At 42.7% G+C, this 16,358-nt stretch overlaps 1 protein-coding gene across 1 annotated transcript; it reads left to right on the top strand.

The window, feature by feature from the left end:
* The first annotated feature begins 518 nt into the window (after positions 1 to 518).
* Positions 519 to 15,104, top strand: Irs4 (insulin receptor substrate 4). Its single transcript, XM_052737147.1, has 2 exons — positions 519 to 4,351; positions 12,577 to 15,104. Exon 1 carries the CDS (start codon positions 582 to 584, stop codon positions 4,332 to 4,334), a length of 3,753 nt encoding a protein of 1,250 aa, XP_052593107.1. The 5' UTR covers positions 519 to 581; the 3' UTR covers positions 4,335 to 4,351; positions 12,577 to 15,104.
* The last annotated feature ends 1,254 nt before the right edge of the window (positions 15,105 to 16,358 follow it).

Genomic DNA, 16,358 nt, shown 5'->3' with positions numbered 1-16,358 from the left:
AGGTTTCACCTGGTCCCCGCTTCCTAAATAAACAAACAAACCATCTCTTGCTATGCCAGCCCCATCTCCTCCCACCACTTCTAGCCCCCTGCAGCCTATTGAATGTAGGCTGTGGCACCCCATCCTGGCCCAGTGGGGGACCACCTTGTCCTCCACCCCTCACGTGCACCCCCTACCCCACCTTCTGGGACTCTGGACTAGGCTTGGTGTGGCTAGAGAGCCCCGCCCCCTCCCGTCGGTTCTGTCTTGAACCAAAGGCTCTGAGATTCATCCAAAGAATCTCTGCCAATTTGAAGATGGCTCTGCCTCCATTGCCCCCGGGCCCCCTCCCTTGCACACCTCTAATGGTGGCCACTTGCGCCCCTCCACTGCTTGGGCAGCTGGATCTGGAGCCAGCCTCCGCGGGAGGCGACAGTCACGTGTTGTTTTGCCCGCCGCTGTGAGCCCAGTAAAGTGGGCGGGGACGCGGGCGGGAGGGGTCTGGGGCGGGCAGACGGGGGGGGGGGACCGCCTCCTCCCCCAGCCCTCCCTTCTCGAGCCCCCCCTTCCCTCCGCTCACCTTAAAACCACCGTGCATCACCATGGCGAGTTGCTCCTTCGCTGGCGACCGAGCACTAAGGAGACTGAGAGCTGCAGCAGCCGCAGCCTCCGCAGCTCTAGCAGCAGTGGCGACCACCCCGCTTCTTTCCTCCGGAACCCCGACCGCACTCATTGGGACCGGGCCGTCCTGTCCGGGAGCCATGTGGCTCCCCACGGCCACTGGCTCCCGGTCAGACTCCGAGTCCGAAGAGGAGGACCTCCCCGTCGGGGATGAAGTCTGCAAACGCGGCTACCTGAGGAAGCAGAAGCATGGGCACAGGCGTTACTTCGTGCTCAAACTCGAGACCGAAGACGCACCGGCTCGGCTCGAATACTACGAAAATGCCAGGAAGTTCCGGCACAGTGTCCGCGCCGCGGCGGCTGCGGCAGAGGCAGCCGCCTCCGGTGCTGCGGTCCCCGCGCTCATCCCACCAAGGCGCGTGATCATCCTGTACCAGTGCTTCTCCGTGAGCCAACGAGCTGATGCCCGGTACCGACACCTCATTGCCCTTTTCACCCAAGACGAGTACTTCGCGATGGTAGCCGAGAACGAGTCGGAACAAGAAAGCTGGTACTTGCTCCTCAGCCGCCTCATCCTCGAGAGCAAGCGCCGCCGCTGCGGCACGCTAGGCGCGCAGCCGGACGGAGAGCCGGGGGCCCTGGCGGCAGCAGCGGCGGCGGAGCCACGCTTCTACAAAGATGTGTGGCAGGTAGTAGTGAAACCCAGGGGGCTGGGGCACAGAAAAGAGCTGAGCGGCGTGTTCCGGCTGTGTCTTACCGACGAAGAGGTCGTGTTTGTAAGGCTCAATACTGAAGTGGCCAGTGTGGTCGTCCAGCTCCTGAGCATTCGTCGCTGTGGGCACTCAGAGCAGTACTTCTTCTTGGAAGTCGGCAGGTCCACCGTCATCGGTCCAGGGGAGCTGTGGATGCAGGTAGATGATAGTGTGGTGGCCCAAAATATGCATGAGTTGTTTTTGGAGAAAATGAGAGCCCTGTGCGCAGACGAATACAGAGCCCGATGCCGCAGCTACAGCATCAGTGTTGGCGCCCACCTGTTAACCCTGCTGTCCACTAGGAGGCACCTAGGCTTGCTCCCGCTGGAGCCCGGCGGCTGGCTCCGAAGAGCCCGCTTTGAGCAATTTCGCCACCTCAGGGCTATCGGTGATAGGGAAGAGGAGATGCTGTTTACCAGGCGCCTCATACCCAACGAGCCTCTACCTCCCTCCAGGAGAGGAAGGGGGCACCTGCCCAGAGCCCGCAGGTCCAGGAGAGCGGTTTCAGTACCACCCAGCTTTTTCCGCCCGGTGACTCCTAGCCCCCGTGTACATGTCTCACACCCTGAAGAAGACTTCAACGACAGAGCTTGTGAAGCCTCGGGCTCCAGCTCTGGCAACTCTGAAGAAAAAGACAAGGAAAGTGAGGAAGGGAACGGAGGTGATTACATGCCCATGAACAACTGGGGCTCAGGAAATGGCCGGGGCTCAGGAGGTGGACAGGGCTCAAGTGGCCAAGGCACCAGTAGCCAGAGCTCAGGAGGAAACCAGTGCTCAGGTGGCAGGCAGGGATCTGGAGGCGGCCAGGGCTCAGGAGGCCAGGGCTCAGGAGGCCAGGGTTCAGGAGGTCAGGGTGCTGGAGGAAACCAGTGCTCAGGAAATGGCCAGGGCACGGCAGGTGGCCATGGCTCAGGTGGAGGCCAGAGGCCTGGAGGTGGCCATGGCTCAAGTGGTGGCCAGGAACCTGGAGATGGTCATGGCTCAGGTGGTGGCAAGAACTCAGGAGGAGGCAAGGGCTCAGGAAGTGGAAAGAACTCCAACGATGGTGACCGTGGAAAATCTCTGAAGAAGAGATCATACTTTAGTAAATTCACTCAGAGTAAGCAACAGCAAATGCTTCCTCCACCGCCACCTCCACCACCAACAGCTGGAGCAGCTGGTGGAAAAGGGAAGTCTGGAGGAAGATTCCGACTTTATTTCTGTGCTGACAGGGGAGCCACAAAAGAACGCAAAGAGGCCAAAGAGATGAGAGATATGGAGAGCTCAGAAGGTGCAACCCGGGGACCACACAGAGCCAGAGCTTTCGATGAAGATGAGGATGACCCATATGTGCCAATGAGGCCAGGGGTGGCCGCTCCTCTTGCATGTTCCAGTGACTATATGCCAATGGCTCCTCAAAATTTCTCTGCTTCAAAAAAGCGCCACTCTAGGTCACCCTTTGAAGACTCCAGAGGGTACATGATGATGTTTCCCAGAGTGAGCCCACCACCACCTGCACCAAGTCCTCCAAAAGCACCAGACACTAATAAAGAGGATGACTCTAAGGACAATGACAGTGACAGTGACTACATGTTTATGGCTCCTGGAGCAGGTGCAATTCCTAAAAATCCCCCCAATCCTCAGGGAGGCTCTTCCTCTAAAAGTTGGAGCTCTTACTTCTCTCTGCCAAGTCCTTTTCAGAGTTCACCCTTGGGACAGAGCGACCATAGTGAGTATGTTCCGATGTTGCCTGGGAAATTCCTGGGGAGGGGTCTAGACAAAGAAGCCTCCTTCAGCCAGGGCACCAAAGATGTGGCTTCAAAGCCTTCCACTGAGGGGTCATTCTCAAAACCTGGAGATAGGGGGTCACCTGCAAAGCCTTCAGATGACGAACCCCCAGAGAACAAGGCTAAGAGACCTAACAGACTTTCTTTTATTGCAAAAGGAAATAAAATCAATCCCAATCAAGTAGAGCCCACACAGGAGCAGAGAGGAGCTGACAGCTCTCGTGACTATATCAACACTGACTTCATTAAGAGAGAGCGCCATGTGCCAGCTCCCCCTGCTCAAGGACTGCCAGATCCATGGGGCTTAATTGCTGACTCCAGACGCACAGCTTTTTCTAACTACCTGAATATTGAAATCGGGGTGCCCTTTTCAAATCCAGCAATCCGCCTTTCAGATCTTTTAAGAGTTCTACCAGGTGCCAACACCATCTATCTGGCCGGTGCTAGGTGGCCCTTTCGTCTTTTCCCAGGCAACGCTACAGGTAGTATTATGGAAGAGGGTGAATACATTGAAGTAATTTTCAACCCAGCCATGAGACCAGTCGTGCCTTTTGGTGACACTACCATTCGCTATGATGCTCAAACCGGTCAAATCTGTGTAGTCGACCCATTTTCTGAGTGCTGTATGAACGTTTCTCTCTCTCCCGGTCCATTCTCTGAACGGCCACCTGTAGCTAGGCTGCTGCAGGAGGAAGTGCAGGAGAGAAGACGCCAGCAAAGCCATTCCCAAAGTATATTTGCCAACACCCGAGCCGCTGTCTCTGCTTTCCCGACTGACAGCTTGGACAGAGACTTTCCCGCCGCTTCTGCCCGGGTTGCTGTTCCAGCTGGGGCGCCCCTCTTGGCAGTGAGCCGGGCATTAGCTGTGGTCTCTGCGCTAGCCGCGGCCCCCGGCTTTGGCGCTGTCTTTGCCGGCTTCCAGGCCACTGTCGGATTTGACTCCGCCTCCGTTCGCTGGTTCCAACCTGTTGCTAATGTTCTCGGTGCCCAGGCTGTAAGGGGGGTCCAGGACATGGCCGCAGGTTGGAATCCTGGAGCTCTTAACCAAGCTGCCAGAGGTGAGGACCTGGCGGCCCATGCTGCCGCTCCACCACCGCCACCTCGCCAGCGACGAGTGCTGAGACCCCCAGAGAGAGCGGTTTCTGAGGACAATGACGACGAAGACAACGACATTTACGTGAGAATGGACTTTGCCAGACGTGACTACAAGAAGTGATCACTCCCCGAAAAGAGGTTGGTGAATTTATAATTAAAATTCCTGAAGTTAATGGAATTTGTCTAATGAGTGAGTTGATGAGTTACTTGCTACGATGTTAGCGATAAGTGAGATCATAGTTCATTTACTAGTGTTATTAGAGAGAGTAGAATTCAGTTTTCATTTTTCACATGGTACCTTTTTGGTCTTTGCGAAAACATCAGCTTTTATCTAACCATAAATTTATCTGACAGAGCCAATTGTTAAACATTGGATTTATTTCTTAGGAGCAGTTAAAAACTTAAAGACCCACAGCATGAAGTTGCTTTCCCCTTCCCTAAGTTCTTCCGAAGGTGAACTCCATCAACTAACTTTCAAGCCTCCAACTAACGCTGCTTTTCTGCAAAGTGCGCAATCTAAGTGCGCGGGTTGAATGAGGGCACAGGAAGTTTAGCAGCAGCAAGCCAACCATTATCACAGTCACTTTCTCAAAAACAGTCATTGCTTGCCTAGTTTGCTGTGATTTGCCCGAAAGGTTAACTCTCAGTTGTCAGCTGATTGGTGAGAGAGTGCATAGATAATCCCAAACCCCAGGTGATCAAAAGACAGTGTTTGCTGTGGAAAGTGTTTTTGTGTTGATCTGTTTTTGTTTTTACACAGGATAAACTCTGAGAAACCGTGAGTGTTCCTTTTCTCTGTCACTGGTAGGGGAAGGCAAGTCACTTTTGTTGTGCTTCCTTTCTTCTTTTACCCCTCCCCCCCACTCCACCTCTCTAGAGGCATCTTGATTATGGATATGAATATTGTTTCAAACATTTAAAAAGCATTTAAGACATTTAATTGATGTGACTTCTGGGAAATCAAGGAAAGCAAGATAACAAGGCTGGAGGAAGAAGACAGGACTCCAGGGGCAGCCCACCCTGAGCAGTGGGGGGTCGAGGGTTTCAAGTCCTAATTTGCTGAGGGAAGAGAAGTGTAAGAGTCAAATCTGGTGAACCCTGTCCAGAATTTCATAATATTGTCTTGAGAGATTCTCGAGAAATGTTTGCATGCCCTGCCTTCTCTCTTTAGAAGAATATGCCTCTTTCCCTGTGAAGGGACAGTTCCCAGCAGTTTTCATTCCAGTAGCCAGTTTAGTGAACATTTTTGCTTTGCTTGTGCTCTGGAATGCTTTTGTGATTTCATCTTTGCCCACTGTGCTTGATCAGGCATAACAAGTTGGGGACTGATCACAACAGTTACCTTACAAGCTCCCCATTTAGAGCAGGTGTAGCACCCTACCTCCTCCTTCTCTCCTTGCTATAGAAAACTTGCCTTACAAAAACTCACAGTTCCAGCACAGACACACCACGAGAGTGATCACTAAAACAACAAAAGGATGCTCTGGCTTGCAAAGCACTCAATTCCAAAGTCCTTTAAATTGTGAGGCTCCTCTCCAATACATACACACACACACACACACACACACACACACACACACACACACACAAACACACACACAGAGAGAGAGAGAGAGAGAGAGAGAGAGAGAGAGAGAGAGAGAGAGAGAGAGAGACCACTACTATCATAATTACGTATTTACAAGTCATAATTCCATTTCCAAGAAATTATAATCAGGTAATCAGCCTTTCAGCGACAAGTAAACAGAAAGTACACCCCCAAATCACCCTCAAGCTTTTGTTGGAGTCTAACTGCTGAAGGTACTGTGTACAACTTTGATGAAAATACCACATCAAAAGAGATGATGCATCAGAGTAGCTGCTTGTGACCCTGCGATTCTTTGAAATGATGCCTACACTTTCCAATACTCTGATCTTTGTTCACACATAAATTAAGAATAGTGAAATCATACTGTTCTTCAAATAAACTCTGACTTCTGAGGATTATTAAGATCCAGTGGCCATTGAGTTTACATAAATTACTGATTAATGGCTTTGCAGCTATTGTGGAGATTTAATATGCTCTAATTGTATTGTTTATTGAGGAAATTCCTAACTTTACTGAGGGACTACACCACTGAAGTTGTATCTCATAGACAAGAAGGAACTTACATTGAAATAAGTGAATGAATATGGAAGCATTTTGGAGCATGAAATCACTTTACAAATATAATGTATTTTTATTTTGTTGTTGGTTTAACACTGAAGTGAAATTTCAAGCATTTAAACTAATGATTTAGTGTTTCAGAAAACTAGCTAATTTCTTGGTGCTAAAGGTAGATTTGACATGTAATTTTCTACAATATATCATATGGAAGGGCACGGAAGGAGGTGTGATATTGAAACAACCTACTGCAGGAAATGACTTTAGTTAGCATTTTAATGTGAATTGGTAAAGTGTTGTCTGTGAAGTGTTTTTCTCTAAAGTTATAGAAGAACTATCACCTATTTCTGTTCTGCCTTTATTTTCTTATCTAGCATTTAAAAATGAAAACGTTATGCTAAGAAACAAATAGTATTGTGAACAGGGAACAAAGACACAGTATTAGGAGTCACATAGCTCATTAAGTTAATCTCAATTTGTGGAATGTGTTTAGAACTGGAATAGAGAAGTGCTATGTTTGTATTATTATGTAGTTAGATCAGTATTTTGGTTGTGACCGTTAACTACTAATTTAGAAATACAAAGCTAAGTTAAAATTCTGTGTTTCTTTTTCATTAGTCTTAACTTTCATTAAAAGTGTCACAATAAGATTATTCACAGTTGGTATCATTATTGAAATTTTTTTATAATGTAAGTGATATTATGATTTATTAAGACCAGTTTATCATGCAATGCAAAAATAATGAATGCATAACTTTATTTATCTACAGTCAAGCTTCATGTAAGTATTTTATAGTTGCTTTGCAAGCCAATTAGAAAGAAACATGCAGAATATAACCTGCATATGTATTTTTATATTGAATGAAATATTTTTAAAGCAATCCCTTGATGATGAAGGCTTCTTTGAGCACATTAGCATTTAGAAGAGTGTCGTTTCCCATGTGATTGAGTCCATCCCAACCCTTGTGTGCCTTTTTCCTTCTTTTAATGCGTTACCTGATATAAAATTGATAGGTTAAAGTGATCTGGGATGTAGATTTCTCTGGTATTTTTATTCAAGACATAGGAGTAAGAAATGGGCAGCTGTAGATGGCATGAAATAATTGGTCAGCCAAATTAGTTATATTATGATAGTACTTGGTATTAAAAGGCCAAAATCTAGTAATTAGCTTTTCACAATTTAGGTCCTATTCTCACCACATAGGGAGCCCAAGCTTTTTCCGTTGTCCTGCTGCTAAGTCCTGTTGCTATAAATTGCAGGTGCTGAAAGCAAATCATTTTTACTGTATTGGATTTATTTATTGTAAATAACTAGAATATAATCTCTAGATACCAGAGTTTTCCCAACCATAATTGATGGATCACTTATTTCATGTAGCATTCATCATCCTCCCAAATCTGGATAGTTCTTTGGAGTAATGAGGTATTTGACCTAAACAATTAAAGAGGACCTCACTCAGTTAAAGTTAGCTAAAGTTGTTGGCAATCATTATTCATTTGCATTCATTCTATTTTAAGACTGGTGCTTCCAGGATAAAAATGTCAGCTACAAGCAAAACATCTCTTTGAAACCAGGGCCAGGACTTTAATTAAGCACACCAGACTGTTAGACATTCATAAATACTCAACCAGGGTCTCCAGCTTTCTTTCCCTCTCTCTAATCGCCAAACATGAACAAAAATACTTCAAGTCATTGGCAGGCGTTTATCTTGGGGAACAAACTAGGGTTTCTCAAAAAAAAAAAAAAAAAATACAACCTTCATGTTGGAACAGATTCGGCTGGCCATTGCAGGAAGAAGTAAGGATTACAGTGTGTGATTTCAAATGGACTGTTGTTAAATTGTTAACTTCTTGATTGAGGGAATGCTTTCCAGTTACAGACTGATTGCCTTATATTTTTCAAAGCACATTCACATTCATTATTTTACTGATGGTAAGTACTGGAAGTGAAACTGGAGTTAAGAAATTTCCTGTATTCATGAAGGTAAGTGGCAGAGCTGAAAATGTAACTCATACATCTGTTTTCCAATCTAATGCTCCATCTAGCACATCACACTGCCCTTTAACCAAGTGCTTAATTTGTCACTTTTATATTGATGAAAATTATTATATATGAAAGCATTCGGAGCAAAAGCGTAAGTACGCTTTAATTCAATGGTAGCAAATTTCGTTGTGATTCACTTAAACTGTTATAACTAGATCATCTGTCAGGGCTCAGGTGATCTTTCTTACATTGAACTGTTTGCTACGGTCCTTTCAGAAAAAAAGGATCTGACCTCATCTGGAACTTAAATCTGATCTAGGGAGGAGTTAGCTACTCTGACTTCCTAAACACAAATTGTGTGTGTGTGTGTGTGTGTGTGTGTGTGTGTGTGTGTGTGTGTGTGTGTGTGTGTAACATCAGAAAGGAAAGAAAGTGAAATGAGGGTGTATTCAATAAATTCCAAATTAATAGTCATTTCTTAACTGAAGTTAGATTTCTAAGCCTTTGCTGATAATCTAGTGGCATTTGTCAGCTATTATGAGTCTCTTAGTTTAATTTATTATTTCTATATAAATCTAGTATTTTAATCTAAACTACTACAGTGAGCAAAACAGAATAAAATAAGACAGGTAGGGGAAAGGGTGCAGTAGAAATGTATGTTTTTTATGTTTTTGTTGTTTCTTTTTTATGGTTTTTTTTGGTGCTTTAGGCAAGTAGATTTTAGAAGTTATATAAATTGCCTGAATATGATTACTAATTTCCTACTTGAAGATTTGAAATGTAGAAAGAATGTCAATCAAGCCAATATCTCCAAATAGATATTGCAAACTGAATAATGCTCCTCCACTCAGCCCTTGAATGAATGACCAGTGATTGTGATTTTAATCTTTTGAGTTTAGGACACATTATTATTATTATCATCCATCATGGCTAAAAGACCTATTTCACTGGAGTCCAAAATTGAAACTTCCAGTGCATCTCAGAGAAATGATTGGATGAAACAGTTCCTCTGTTGGTTCAGAAACTGAAGAGGTCAAATAGAGTCATGTGTAGACAGTTTTTTATAACAGTGTTTCTATGAGGTAATTTATTCTGAGTTTCAACTAAACAATGAACCTGGGACTATATGTCTTTTGTAAATTGAAGACAGAACATATTAAAATTCTAGTAACTTGCATTCTTCACATCAGCAGTAACTAGGCAGCAGAGTGAAAGAGCCCAAGCGTGTGTTGGAAAGTAGTGAGGAAACTAACCTAGGATGAAAAATAAAGTGACTGATCCCCAAACAGTCTGCTTCTAGATAATCAGGACTGGGATGAACCAATCTATGTGGCCCAGAGCCTGATTGTGATGGGCAGTTGCGAGACAACTAGGCTGCCCTTTAAAAACACAGAGCTTTTCAAGCAGCATCCATTTTCATTCCAGATTCTTTTGACAATTCTCTGAGGAAATCAGAGCCACGGTGGAGAAAAGCATATTTTATCATTTGATCACAGAAATAATACTTACTGGCATTGTAAAGACCAGCAGCAGTGCTTGCTAATTTTCATGATTTAGGGACAGTACTTCCTATTTATCAACTTATACGAGATCATCATCCTGTATAGTCATCAAGCACAGAAAGGTGTGGAGACAGTTCTTACTGAAGAGATGAAACCTGCATATAATCCAGTGACTACTAAGCTAAGTAGCATGGTTGCATTTTTATGTATTTTATATATTAATCTTTGGGGCCCAGGCTTCCATTTCTCTCCATTCACTTTGGCCTCTTTGCTTTGGTTGATTTACTTGATTACCTCTGATAATGTGACCATTCTCAGACTGCAAAGATAGCATGCTGTCTAATGAACAGTGTTTTCAATATGACTTTGAGAGGAAATTAGACTTGAAAAGATAACCAAGACAATAAAGTTGGGAGAATAAAAAGAGAGTGAGAGAAAAATGGTACATATTGTTGGAATTACACCTTTCTCTGGTCTACTGTTTCAGACTTCAAACCCTAATAGAGGCACGTTTATGATTCTTATAAAGAAGTCTGGGATATCCAGGAGGAACTGCCTTTTTGGCCCAACCTATACATTTCCAGGGATATTAAAGTCATGTGTGCTTCATTAGTATAGTAAAGATTAATGTTGGGTTTATAGCATTATACACATTGAAATTGAAAAAATGTCTTTATTAATTTTTAAGAAGAAAATGATACCTGCCAGGCTTTGGAAGAAGCATCTTTTGACCTATCAAAGGCCATTGAAGTTTTCTCTCTTACAAAGAAAAACCTACTTTAAGAGTATACCAGTTATTAAAAGGGTTGAATTAGCTTGATATTAAAAAGAGCTTTGACTAATTGAAAAATGAGGTACACAATAAATCTTTAAAAGCGGTCCTTATCAAATGGAAAAATAGGTCCAGACCAGATAACACTACCCAAAGCATCACCATTCATTGTTCTGGTGGTGAATGGGAAACGAACACATGGTGTGACTGTCAACTCTTTAATATTCCTTTTGTAGACTTTCGGATTGAGGTTTAATTCTGAATTGCTTTCTTCCACTACTCAGCAAGCTTGTGAATTGCTCCCTTTGGCTGTTCTTTGGAATGTGTTCAGGGAAATGTAAACTTATTTTAATATGGGTTTAAGAAAAACAGAATTATAAATGCAAATCTGTGGCTCCAGTTTCCACAATGCATTTAAAAAGCAAGTTATATTATTTTGGGAATATTCTGTTTTAGAAAGCATTATTCCTGTCTACTAACATAGTTAAACAGGAATTGACAAACATATTTTGTAAACTTGAAATTACATGACCATCTGCTGGGTTTTGGTAGGTTATTCACTCTTCACCCAATGTTGACACAAGTGTTATAGGAAAGCATGGAAATGTACATCAACTCTCTGTTACAGATGCTGTTATTTTTTTTAAAGGAAAGAATAAAGGAAAATGACGCCAATATCAACAAATTGTCCTAATTCTTAGGTAGCCTAGGAGCTTAATTTATATATTTCTGCAAAATGTATGAAATGAAGTGCATAATATATGCCACTCAGAAGTCCCCATTTGAAGTAATTGCAATGTACTATATAGATGAACTTATGATGATATTATATATTAAAAATATAATCTAAATTAGTGAGATACTTTTGTAACATCACATTTCTGTTAAAAACATGTAGATGCTATCTGAATAAAATTCCATGATACCTACCTAGCCCAGTTTTGGTCCATGTAAATGAGTTGCTAATATGCACATCCACACTTAATCAATCTGTGGTGACCACACATACCTTTTATCCTAATAGAACCTAAAATTTCACAAATGTACTGCTCACAGGAAGATTTAATACTTCCTAGTTTAGGGTACTTCTTTTTAAGCTTTTTAATACGAAGGAAAGAACAATGGATGTGACTAATAACCACAATAGGTAGGGAAAGGACGGAGACTTTGATGCTCAATCTTGTTGCACTCATTAAAATAGCCATCAAAAGAAATAGATACTTAGAGTTTAAATGAAGATCTTTCATTTGAAGCCTACTCTGGAGAAAGCTTCCTATGGATTCTTTTAGCTTCTTTTAGGTGACACTAAATACTTTGACGTAAGCAGAGCTTAAAGTAATCTGGGCATTTTCTTTCCCTTTTTTCTTTCCAGCAACTTCCTCCACATACTTAATTCCCACTGCTCTACACACCATGCTCCCTGTTGTGCACCCTCACGTGAAAGCCGATAGTTAAGAGAGCCATACCATTTTGGTAAAGAAATGGAAATTTCCATAAAATCTTTGCAGTTATAACTAATTCTTTTAGAAGAAATTCCATGATTAGGTCAGAAGACCTTTCTTTATCAAGATTGTCCTTTAATCCTTTGACTTGTGTCATCTAAGGTAAAGATAGACTCAAGCATGTAGGAGAAGGAAGAGCATTTCCTGTCTAAGGCTCCCTTCCAGGGCCCACTGGGATGAAGTTGAACAGTGCGCACACATTCCAAGCAACTGCCCACAAGAAATACCAAGTTGGCGTCCTGGGTATAGGAGTAATTATCCTAGTGTTTTGCCGAGCTTGTGTTTTCTCTGCACAGGAAGCCCACTGTTCTGTTTAACCATGTCTAGGCCAAGGCAGTATCCTCAATGCGTCTCTCAGGAACCTCTTTAGGTTTTGTTTCCTTTTGTTTAAAAATGTGGGGGGGGGGTGACAAGTCTTTACACTAATTTTGAAAATAATTTTTTTGTCATTTTTTTATAGTGATTACATTGCCACCCAAACCAAACATACTTTACAAGAAAAGTGACACAGAATTTCAACTTCGTCTACTCCAGATCTGCCTAAAAGAAAGAAAATTCTGAGGCTTCTGAACAGAAACTAGCCTCAATTTCTACCAGTCAACTGGATTGTGGCAACTGAATGAGCCTGCTCATGGAGTTCATTCTCACTACTGCCCCCTGGATCCATTGATTGACTTAAAGATGTGCACACTGTACATTGGCTTTGTTTCCTAGTTTCCCTGATCTATCTCTTTGAAAGGAATGAGATGCTGTAAGTTAGTATCTCATAACACTTCCCTTTTCCTCTCTTAAAATATATTCAGTCTGTGTAAATATAGCCAGCATCAATTTTAATGACATATAATACTTGGATGAAATTTCAACGTGAACATCTTTAAACAATGGCAGATAAACATATTAATGAATGAGAAGGTAGGTATGATCTGGAATATTTTTCTGATTAATGCATACTTAAGACATTTCTTGATCAAGGAATTAATGTGAACTGAACTTCTATCTTGCCGAGGCATTTTCAATATTTAAAGACACGACTAAAGGGCAAATTATCTCTGAGTTTGCTCATTAACAATACTACAGCATTCTATCGACACTTATAATCAACTAACGTATGCCTTGACAGAGCATTTTAAAGGCAGAGTCAAGGAGCAGGTTGTCTACTTGTTCATGTGGAACCTGCCATGTTCTGCTAGTGGATTGAACATTTCCAAACCTATTGTTTTGATTTTATTTTGAAACCTACATTTATCCCTGAAAAGAGGCAAGCCTCTGCCTCAAAAGACCCTTTCTGCCTCTCTGGGGGCTCCTCCCTCCTATTCTTCAAACTGTCTCCCCCTCTTTCTGTCCTTTCCCCCAGTAACCATTGTCCCTCCCATGCCCAGGACACCTATAAAGAAATTAGTTTCCCATATTCAGGAATTAGTGTTTACCTATCAATTGATCATCTGCCTAAAATTTAAGTCAAAAGGAACCTCTTATATGGCCTTGTTTCCTTCTGGACAATTGAGCCAATATAAGATGTACAAAATTTAAAAGAAAAAAATCAGAGCAAGCTCCCCCATTCCTATTTTTGCTTGCCTCTGATGGAAACTGAATTAAGATTTCAGGAACCTGGGCCTTTGAGAACATGATAACAACAGGTGGTGACCACACAGGATAGAAACAAAGGTCTTGAAGCTTGCTTAGAGCTTTGTTATGTGTTGGCATACAGCTCTTGGCTGTAGTACCATCACTGGCAAACCTCATCATCTCACAGATGGGTGTGAGTGTTTGAGCAAGTGTCTGCAAAAGTGTGTGAGTGCTAGTGTGTATATGCACACATTTGTGTGTATGAACACCCTTGTGTACCTGTGAACATGTGATTATAGACGTACCTGTTGTGTGTAACTCTGTTTTAAAAAAAATTGCTTCGCATTTAACGTGCAACTTTGAAGTAGTGTAATATTTACCTGAAGTTCTTTGCCACTCGGTTCCTACATCTTTGAACGTGTGCTTCTATCTTTGAGCAGGCTTCTAGTACATGTTGCTGAACTAACTTTCTAAAGAACCGAGTAGACTTCTACTGTTTCTCCCTGCCTACCAAGCAAAGGGATGGGGGGGTGCTCCTTTTTCCTTGTGTGAATTGTGCTGAGAGGATGTAGCTTCAATGCCAGTCACTGACCCGGTTTCTGGTCATTGCTAGGGCATCACTTTCATCAGTCCCTTCAGACTCCTCTCTTATTCCTACCTAATTCGGTAATGCAGTGTGGCTTTTGTTCATCGTAACAGTGTACTCTTTAGGCAGCCTTTCTTCAGGCCTTCTGTTACCATTTTATATTCAAGTGAGTTGTCATAATCATTCAGAATTGTAGCAGGAAAAGATTATTTTGGGGGAAACTGCTGTATTCCTTTACTCACATATTCGGTTTAGGGGCTGCCAATAGACAGGGTACAGAAGGTAGAGCACAGAGGTAGCACACTTGCTGAATAAATGAATGGAAACCTCATACACAACAGTCCATACAATTAGTCACAGGTACAAATAGTCACAGGTACAGCATAACAAATATGCAATCTCTCTGACACAACTTCTTAGTTTACAGATCAAATGAATTAATTTATTCAGTATTGTGCTGGAAGAATCTATGGAATATGTGTACCGACACACCACTTACCTTCCAGTGATGTTTAAGCTGCTGAGAAAAAGCAATGATGGAACGATTTGTGTGTGTGACTGCTACATTAGTTTGGTGTCATACATAGTTACTTGGTCAGTAAAAACGAAAGCTTTACAGTTCCGACGGTTCATTACATTTGCTATTTCTGCTTCACAGACCTGCTTTGAGTTGCTCTGTGTTTGTCTTCCTTTGTAAATACCCTTAAACTTTCTTGTTTGTAAGCATCTCATTTGCAGTTTTGGGAGACAACCTTGCAACTCTGTATAGTGTTTATATATATATCTGACTTGCTTTTCCATAGAGCTACTTGCAATAAATGTGTTCATGCAACTTATTTGAGTGAAGTTTCATTTTTTTCTTTATACAGTTGTCTCGACTTCATTACAAGTATATTGACTTCATTACAAGTCAATTTTGCAGAATTGACTGTCAGCCATTTCTCAGAATGAAGCAGTTGTGGTAATTAAAACACGTCTGTCACTTTCCCTACAAACATGAAATTTTTTGATATAGTTAATAGAATCAACTTACTTTTGAGTCTACAAATGTAGAAGTGATACTTGTATAAAGCATTACAAAATGACTGCCCTGAGTTTACTCGTGGACCACGACAACAGTTCCATATAATGACTACTATATTGAATCAACTACCCCAGGAGAGTGAGGTAATTGTTTATAATTGGACTTTATCTCCTTGCCACTTAACATTATCCTTTGAAGGCCTCCCTTTTCATTGCCTTATTTTTAATCATGGAAAAAGAAAATATTAGTACATGGAAAATACACCATTAGACAGCATTTTCACACTGATGGACTACAGAACGAAGAGTAGATTGAATACCATGAATTCATTTATAAATTATGTCAGTCTTTTTGGAATCCACAGACTTTAAGAAACACTAAAAGATATGGTTATCCCATTACCTATTCGGCCTTTCCCAAGTCATCCTTGCCATATAGAAAAATGAGAGCAAATCTGGGAACCAGTGGGTGCACACAGGTCGGATGGGCTACAGGGTGAAAAAGGCAGGTCTCCAATCATGTGTAGACAAGCTGCCTCTATGCAAACCATTATGCTGATTGTACAGCTTGTGATTTCCGGGTACATTTCAGAGGATGTATGTAACAGAATATTACAATGGAAAAATATAATTAAAGTACCTTTATCATTAGAGATGCTACAGTATGGTATGGGCAGGAGAGAGATGCCCTTCCCACTCCCTGTCCTCTCACATCAATGCCTGAGGCAGGTGGGAGAGCTGGCCCTGAGGTCATAAGTACAAGAGAGCTGCTGCCTGCCACCAGCTACAACACTCAGGAGAGCAGGCCCTGCACTTCGCATGATAGAGCCAACTCCATTGGCAGAGCTGTGGGTAAAGCAGCCGAGAAGTTGTGAGCATAGGAGAACTGTCCCTATTACCTATCTATCATATGGTGGCACGGGTGGGGAAGAGCTGGCCCTGAGATCACAAGGGTGGGAAAGTTGCCCAGTCCCCCACCAGCTACAACAGTTGTGACAGCAGGCCCTGCACCTTGAATGGGAAGCACAATAGAGCCAACTCCACTGGCAGAGGTGTGGGTGAACCAG

This window comes from Peromyscus californicus, unplaced genomic scaffold (genome assembly GCF_007827085.1).
Source record: "Peromyscus californicus insignis strain IS unplaced genomic scaffold, ASM782708v3 Scaffold_10__1_contigs__length_136768540, whole genome shotgun sequence".
NCBI lineage: Eukaryota > Metazoa > Chordata > Mammalia > Rodentia > Cricetidae > Peromyscus > Peromyscus californicus.
Note: the sequence above shows the minus strand (reverse complement) of the source record. Positions and strands in the feature narration are given on the sequence as shown.

Excerpts from the sequence above, each read along its gene's own strand:
- Irs4 (XM_052737147.1), top strand. The coding sequence starts at position 582 with ATGGCGAGTTGCTCCTTCGCTGGCGACCGAGCACTAAGGAGACTGAGA.